General features: G+C 45.4%; 1 protein-coding gene across 1 annotated transcript; it reads right to left on the reverse strand.

The window, feature by feature from the left end:
* Positions 1-1,148: 1,148 nt before the first annotated feature.
* Positions 1,149-8,146, reverse strand: LOC124660481 (TOM1-like protein 6). Its single transcript, XM_047198297.1, has 9 exons — positions 7,997-8,146; positions 4,419-4,497; positions 4,095-4,193; positions 3,359-3,472; positions 3,001-3,149; positions 2,828-2,909; positions 2,645-2,730; positions 2,259-2,486; positions 1,149-2,187 (listed from the first exon to the last, which is right to left on the reverse strand). Exons 1-9 carry the CDS (start codon positions 8,143-8,145, stop codon positions 1,380-1,382), a joined length of 1,794 nt encoding a protein of 597 aa, XP_047054253.1. The 5' UTR covers position 8,146; the 3' UTR covers positions 1,149-1,379.
* Positions 8,147-8,516: the final 370 nt, after the last annotated feature.

Consider the following 8,516-nt stretch of genomic DNA (forward strand, 5'->3'; position numbering starts at 1 on the left):
GAAAATACTTGACAATACGAAGTATCACTTGGCGGGCTTGAGGTCTGATCCCGGATGGGACGATTTTCTCATTAAGGTAACATCTTTCTGTACAAAGCACAACATCAAAGTTGTTGATATGAAGGCGCGTTACTATCCTGTTGATCGAAATAGAAGAGGTGATCTCTTTAATGGTGCAGATAATTACCATCGCTTCCATGTTGATATGTTTGTGAGTGTGATTGATAGGCAAATTTCATAACTAAATGGCAGATTTGATGAGGTAAACACGGAACTACTTAATTGCATGGCAGCATTCTCTCCCGTTCGCCCATTTGTTGCTTATGATCAAAATAAGTTGGTCAAGCTTGCTTCACAGTTTTATGCTACTGTTTTTCACAATTGATGAATTGGCAAGACTTCAGCAACTAGAGATGTATATTACTCATGTGCGCAGAGATGAAAGGTTTAAAAATTTGAAGAATATAGTTGAGCTTTCAGTTATGCTTGTGGAGACAAATATGCATGCACGGTACTTTATTGTTTACAAGCTTCTCAAGTTGGTACTGATTTTGCCAGTAGCTACTGCCAGTGTTGAAAGGGTATTCTCCTCCATGAATTATGTGAAGAATAAGCTAAGAAACAAGATGAGTGATGATTACTTGAACAATTGCATGGTTACATTTGTTGAGAGAGAATTATTCAATCAAGTGAAGGATGATGATGTCATCAATCTCTTCCAAAAGGGTGCCCGCAAAGTTATATTGTAAGAGGTACCGCCTCTTTCCATTGAAATTTGTTGTTGTACTTCAATTTGTATGGATTTAAGCACTTTAGTATTATGTATTGTACTGAAATAATTGTTATAGTTCTATTGAAATTATTGTCCAACTGAAAATATAGCCTATATAGGTTTTTGTTTGTGCTTTTCTAAGCTTTGTGAAAATTATAGGCGTTTGCTCGTGTTTTTGTTTGCTTTGAGAACAATTTTTTGGCTGGTGGGAATACCCACCAGCATTTTCCTGGAGCCGCCGTTGTAGTTAGCACGTTGTTCTAAGAAAACAAGGATAAGCTAACCTATCAGTAAGATGCCCTACAAAATTCAGTAAGAACAACACGTAGAAGATTGTTCCCGACTCCTGAAGCAACCAATAAAAGCTCCATGGCAATGAGAAAAAAGAGACCAAACTCCCGAATAATTTATGTGTTGCAAGTCTGACAAGTGCACTACGCTCCAGAGAAATGCAATAAACCATTTTTATGTACATCAACAATGTTCTAAACCACGAAATCAACAAACCTAATCAAACATGTAAAAGAAGAGATATACACCAAATATACATTAAATCGAGTGAACTGTCGCGAAGAATCTACAATCAACCATTGCCATTTAGAGGAACTTATTTCTTTCCACCAATCATAGGTTGACCACCGTTTGAGCTACCCAAACTAGTGCCCATCTTATTTCCACCACTGGAGCTCTTCAAGTCGATCAAATCACCGAATAAATTATCAAGTATGTAGTAAGGTTTGCTTGCTGCTGCTGCAGGATCCCTAGGTTGTTGATTCACGTTCACTGGGGCTTGAGGCATGGTTAGACCATTATTTGTTGGAGAACCCACAGAATTGTACTGTTGCGTTAGCTGGGAGGTTGAAGGAGAGGTATATGAAGCTAAGGGAGGTGTATAGGTAGCAGGGAGTTGTTCTTGGTAAGCAGCTGGCTGGAAAGGATTAGAATTGGCAGTTGGAGGTGTAGCCCATGGTGGCGCTGGATATCCGGATGCATATGCTGGAGCTTGAGATGGATATGGTCCAGTTTGTGCCCAAGGTGCAGCGTAGTTGCTAATATGTGGAGTATATCCCTGGTTTACAGGGTATGGATGGTTGGCTGAAGGATATTGTGGCACACCAGTAGGGTTTTCTTGTCCATCTGCAACTGCAGGTTGCTGATGGCCATTTTGGCTCGGCGCTGAAGAATCAGTGGAAGTTTCATCAGTAGGGGTGCACAAGGTGAGGCTTAAAAGGTCGATCAAATCCTGCTCTTTTGTTTGATAACTACTACTTGGAGCTGGGTCAAGAGGAACCAATGCATTGCTTGCCACAGAAGGCGGTGATTCTGAACTTGGCATATCAATGGGTACAAGGGCAAGTTCCACAGTACTTGTGCTTGATGATGTCTCATCACTACTTATCACGGATTTGTTTTTTCTGCAGATGAATAAAGCACGAACCTTAAATATATGTGACAGAAAATACAAGTAGCATACTGTAGACAATACCTTTGTGCCAGCTGAGCAAACTCATCCTCCTCTTCATTAGGGATGTCCTTTTCTACAATATGAGGTGGCGATGGTTTTGCTATTGGTTCCTCTCTCGGAGACTCAACTGTCTCTCTGGCAGGACCTTCAACTGCCAAATGAGTACCAGCAGCGATGGCATCATATTTTGAAAGTACATTTTGTAGGCGATCATTTATTTCAAGACCTTGCTTCAGTAACTGCTCATTCCTAAACAATGTAAACGAAAATATCAAGTATCACACTGTAAGCCAACTGCAGTGTTACGATATATGGTGTACATCTAAGCTACAGTCATGAGCGCCACCGTTAAAAAACAATGAACAAAACGACAGCAATATTTACAGAGCCAAATTTGATAACATTACCCTGTGGAACTGATAAACTGCATGAGCTTTTGTTGATTTGAGCGACATTGGCTCACAAGATCTGTGATGATTTCATCTTTAACAGCCTGTGTTCAAAAGATATTTAAGAGACCACTCATCAGCTTGAACTGGAACAAAATTTCCAATCAATTTCCATGATGGATAGAAGCCAACAAATTTTACCTCTTGATCTGATGGGTTCAAAGCATACACCATATCACTTAGTAGCTCCGTCACATTACGAATATTATTCAAGTCCCCTAAACTGTAATAAACAGGAAAAAAGGTTGAAGTCCAGGAAATGGAGTAACTCAGCAAGTCAAATGAGTTCAATGCACTAAGAAGAATGGCATCACCTCAGAGTATCGACATCAGCGGACATTTGTTCATTCAAACTTCCAGCAGCATATCTGGGTGAACCATAGTTTTGAGAATTGTGTGTTGCAGGAGGAGTAAGTATTGGTGGGGCATCTATGGGACGTCTTGGGAACACTACACCTGTGCTCTGTAAAACAAATTAACAATTAGCCTATGTTTGCGTCTAAAAGGTTTAACTTCAAAGAAAAAAAAATATTTGCATAACTACATGGCCCACGTGTGACAAACATGGAATATGGAATGATGTACAGGGATAGATATCTATACTTCCTACTAGGGGACAAACAGGGATAGATATTTATACTTCCTAGGGGGCAAACAGGGATTAGTGCATACCTTTACTTCAAGATATGCCAAGTGATATTGCCTGTATTTAGCTGAAGGTCCACCAAATGCTTCTTGCCAAGAGTCCAAAAGTAATAATACTTTATCCCTTACTTGCATATCATGCTGAAAATAATTCGAATAGACAAAATATCGTAATCTTATTACCGCCACCTCCAATTAATGTAGAAAACAGAATAACATAGGATGTATCATAAGCACAAACTTGCAATGGATCTTCAATAAGACAAATAGCATGACATTATCTAAATGAAGATGGTGCAAATGTCAACCATTTTTAGGGGATAGTCAGAGATAGGATGCTCAAACAATCATGGCTAGATTCAACTAGAATAAAACTCTGAAAGTGAAGATGGTGAGACAAAACATTTTTTTTGCTGCCCTAAACCTTTAATACGGTAGGGTAGGAAAAGGGTGAGTTTTGGCAACTCTATAATCTTGAACAAGAAGTAGGGCATGTCTAGGTTAAGTGCTCACTACTTACTCAAGAACTAAAGAGAACCAAACAATAAAATTGAGAGTGGAGAATTGGTGTATCCATGAGGTTCCAAATGTTTCATACCAGTATGTTCCCGGTACTTTCTGTGTTCCCAGCTTATACGATTAAAGAAGCAGATACAATGCCTTTGAGAACTCTTAAGGCTAAAAATCCGATTTCAAAAACTACTCACGAGCAAATTTAGGAAAGGATACGCGCATGCAAAAGTAAGGAGGGGAGTAATGAAACCTTCTTCTGGATTATTTTAACCATTTCGTTCAGAACATGTTGTTCGGCAACTTCAAACTGCACATATTCACCACAATTCTTCATCATTGTCTCCAACAACTGCAAAAAAATTCTAACCAGTATGAACATGATGAATAGTTTCTCAAATCTTACTGCATATCAAAGTACATACTTCTATGAACCCATCAAGCTAACATTTACATAAGAGAAGTAACAACATTTGCAATAAATTCAAACTAGATGGAAATTGATGTGATGAAAGAAAAAACGTGTTGTACAAAAATCAATTTCAAGTGCGCATCATGGCATCGTGGAAGTGCATACCGTCAAAGCATAGTATTGAACCTTCGGGTCCTTGTTTTGCAACCGCTTCTTAACTGCCTTCACCACATCCTTTGTTTGCCTGAGTAACATGTTTACAGATTGGCATGATAAGATAAGCAGACAACCACTTGGACTAGAACATAATGTACCCATCACAATATCAGTGGAATGCAAGTATTCACCTGACACTTAAGTACGTATGGAAAGGTGTTAATATGTTTCCAGTTAAAACTGTTCTAGGAACAATAGGCTAAAGCAGATGCAAGGTACAGTTCCAAAGTCAAAAATCTGATGTTTGAGACTGGGTTATGTATGAGCCTCAATTCACAATAGCATAGTCCATATGAGACTGCAGGCCTTCTTTCACATATAAAAATCTTTACTATTAAATTGCAATCGGTGGTGTTCGTAGGTAAAAAAAACCGGGCTTCTAAGTTTCGTACATCAAAAAAGCCGCCATTCCTTCGTCAGACTTTTTCCGTCGTTGGCGCTAAGAAAAAGCAGCGCTCTGGTCTGGAATCCCACGCGATGGAGCAATCCCATGCCAGCAAAAACCAGCTATATACGAATAAAAACCAGGCTAGCGAACCATCCATACGTGGTGCAACAACAAATCGTACATCCCGCGATCGATCTCTGTCGGCATGTTAACAAGGTGGTACTATAAAGTTAAGTCTCCTTGGCATTATTTTTTCGTACATTAGGTTCATTGTTTTTTCGAACCGTCTCCACTCACGCCATTATGGGCCACGTAGCTGTGGTACTGGGCCAGCTCCGCATCAAACCGCGGTTCGCTCAGATTAGTCCCACATCGCTTTATTATATGGAACTCTCGCCGATTTATATAGGTGAGTTTCTCCATATTAACAAGACAGGGTTTGATAGCTAGCACCCCTGTCGGTGGCAAAGGACGGCGAGTGAGAGGACACAGAAGGAAAGGAAGACTCGGACGTTGTTGATGATCCTCATATGGAAAGAGAACAAGAAAGGAAGCAGATCACCGTGAGGATAAGAAATTAAATCAGTCCGACCCGACCGGTGGGTGGATGCGCGGCTTGCCTGCGCGCGAGCCGACATCTGCATGGCCGGTTGCCTGGTGGTTGTGGATCCGAATGGGTTCCGTGGTGGTGGGCATGGCTTGATAACGGGCGTTGGCGTTGCTTCGGCCGACAATCCCAGAGCGGACGACAATTAGCGCGCCGGCGATTTAGAGCATACGGACCCACTGTTTGTCATCATCGTAGCAAAAGCCCCTCGACAGGAAGCCCCAAGATCGTGAGATGCCGCTGTCATTAAGCGGAACAGGAGATATTACCAGGACGACAATAAATCGTTCAGGCTGGCAAATCCACCGGTCATATCCAGTTCACGCAAGCGGGAGCTACATCGCCGGGCGCCCTCTATCCAAAATAATGGTGGAATGGAGCAGGGCCACTGAAATAGGCAGTTAATATTCAGACTTAGTCTTATTTAGACTATATTCTTCGCTGCCAATTGTAGCTTGATTCTAATCAACCGGGGGAACGCGTCCTTCCGATCCTCCGCCTCCTGCGTTCGACACGCGTCCTATACGCTGGCAGCCCACCCATCACTTATCGTCTTATCCATCCGGTTTTCTTTTCCGTCTCCCATCTTCTTCCTCGCTGCAAGCAACGCGCCTCCACCCGTAGTCCCCTGACCACTCAGGGCCGTGCCGCCGTTGATGTCCAACCACTTAGAGTCGCGGCCGCTCGGCCACGCAGAACCACCGCCGTCCGGTGCCACCACTTTCCTGCTGCACAGCACCGCCACCGTTCTGGCCAACCCCCATCTGCCTCTCTCGACCATGCTTTGCTACAGGTTGCCTCGGCGGCGCTGATGCAAACGGCTAGCGCCATTCAGTCATCGCGCATCCTCAGAAAGCAGGCGCGGCTGCAAGGTGTGGGCGCAGGAGCTGTAAGCGGCGAGGGTGCGTCGTCGCGCCGCCCAGGACGGGAGCAGATGCTGCGAGTGTCGTCGGCTTCTGCTACATGCAGTGTCGGCATCTGCTACCTGTCGCGGCGGCGGATGCTACAATAGGCGGCGGCTGCTGCGACAATAGGCGTCGGCGACTGCTACAAGGGTCAGCGAAGGCTGCTACAACCGGCGGCAGACATTGCTACAAGCGCCTGCGGGGGTAGCTACAAACGGGGCGCCGCCGAGCTGCAAGGAGTCCGGCGAGGTCGGCGGCAAAGCTACTTGCGGCAGTTTGCGATGCTACAAGCCTGGGGCGGCGGTGCTGCATGCGAGGGGCGGAGGTGCTGCTGGCACGTGGTGCCACCGAGCTGCAAGGAATTCGGCGAGGTCGGCGGCAAAGCTACTTGCGGCCGGCGGCGGTGCTGCCGGCGCGAGGCGCCGCCGAGCTGCAAGGAATTCAGCGAGGTCGGCAGCAAAGCTACTTGCGGCCGGAGACAGTAAGGGGCGGAGGTGCTGCCGGCGCGTGGCGGCGGTACTGCATGCGAGCGGGCGGAGGTGCTGCCGGCGCGTTGCTCTCGGCGCAGGCGACATTGCTCACGCTGCTTCAACCTCGTCTTTGAAAGTGGAGGAGGAGGGAAATTTGTTCGTTTTTTTTGTTTCTTTTTTTCCTATACACTGTAGCGTTGACCTGTATCCAACGGTTAGTTTCGGTCGCATCGTGCGGCGGCCGACCCGGGGGATCGGGGATTTGATCCCCCGGGGGACGCTCAGCGCCACCCTTTTTTTAATGATGAGTTGCCAATTGTAGCTTTTTTTTAATGATGAGTTGCAATACTTATAGAAGGAACAAGAGACCATTCTGATGCACTTGGCGAAATAGAGGAAGTACATGGTAGACATCCACGTTCGTTGTGAGGTCTCTAGCTCGTTGCGCTTGCAGCGTTCATTTGCAAAAGTAATCTTCTTATACTATCACTACGTACCTGTTTTTTCTAAGGTATGAAAAAGATATGAGACCATGTTCTTCTGCCCGGAGCAGCACACGAGTTCAAGAGGATAATTAGAAAACTTACAAATTCGTGAAAAAAATAATAACAGGGATTTCCAAAATCAAATCTACTGTGTTTTCGATTCTAATTAACTTGTGATGTTAAAAGCAGAGGGGTTAACATGTGCAACTATGCGGCGAAAAAACAGAGCATCTCATATTTTACATATGAGACATATGAAGCAATAGGCCGTAGCAACGCTCGTACGGACACTTGGCTAGCCCCTATAATGTATGTGCGAGAAAATTAGCATCATGAATTTTGGTGACTATTTGGTCTTTACAATGACAAAAATCCCCCATGTTTTTGCTTTCATCGTCGGTGGGTTTGGTTCACCACTAAAAGCATTCCATCCTGTACTAGAACCTGAAGACCATCTTGTTAGCCCGATAAAATATGCATACCGATACAGCCTCATGTTACTGAAATGCCTAAAATCTACCACGATTCAGAGGCAATCGAAACAGCCAACATAGGTGGAATCCAAAATCGCCCAAACCCCACACCTAAACTCGCACGCAGGAACCGAAACAGCGCAGAGGCAGAGAGGGTACAGGGCTTGGGGTGAGAGGGGGAGGGAGGCGGCGCAATCACCAGACGTCGGCGTTGATGCAGTCGCAGATTTCGAGGTTGACGGCCCAGTCGGGGCCCATGAGAAGGTGGCTGGTGGCCTTGTCGACCCGCGAGACGACCTGCCGCACCGGCGCGGCCGCGGCGGCCACCACCGCCCCCGACGGGAACATCGCCGGGAGAGGGGCTAGGGTTTGGGCGGCGGGCGCGGGTGGGCCGAGGAGGAGACGGGCGATAACTACTGTGGCGCTCCGCTGGTGGCGCCGTTATTATCGCGGAGGGGGATTTTTGGTGTCAGATTCCCGTTGTCTGTTTCCTTTTCGACGAGGACGGGGCGGAGGAAGGCTTGATGTGGCTCAACAAAATGGTGCTCTGATGATCTGTCATGACGGGTGGTCCCAGGCCAGGCGCCCACAGAACCGGCCGGCCAGGTGAATGGATTAGGTAGTTTTAGACGACTTTTGATCAACGTGTCAATCGCATGCTCGCAAATGATCAACAGAGAACCAATTACATGTACTCTTGCAACTTTTATACAGTTTCA

Source organism: Lolium rigidum, chromosome 6 (assembly GCF_022539505.1).
Source record: "Lolium rigidum isolate FL_2022 chromosome 6, APGP_CSIRO_Lrig_0.1, whole genome shotgun sequence".
NCBI classification, from domain to species: Eukaryota; Viridiplantae; Streptophyta; class Magnoliopsida; order Poales; family Poaceae; genus Lolium; species Lolium rigidum.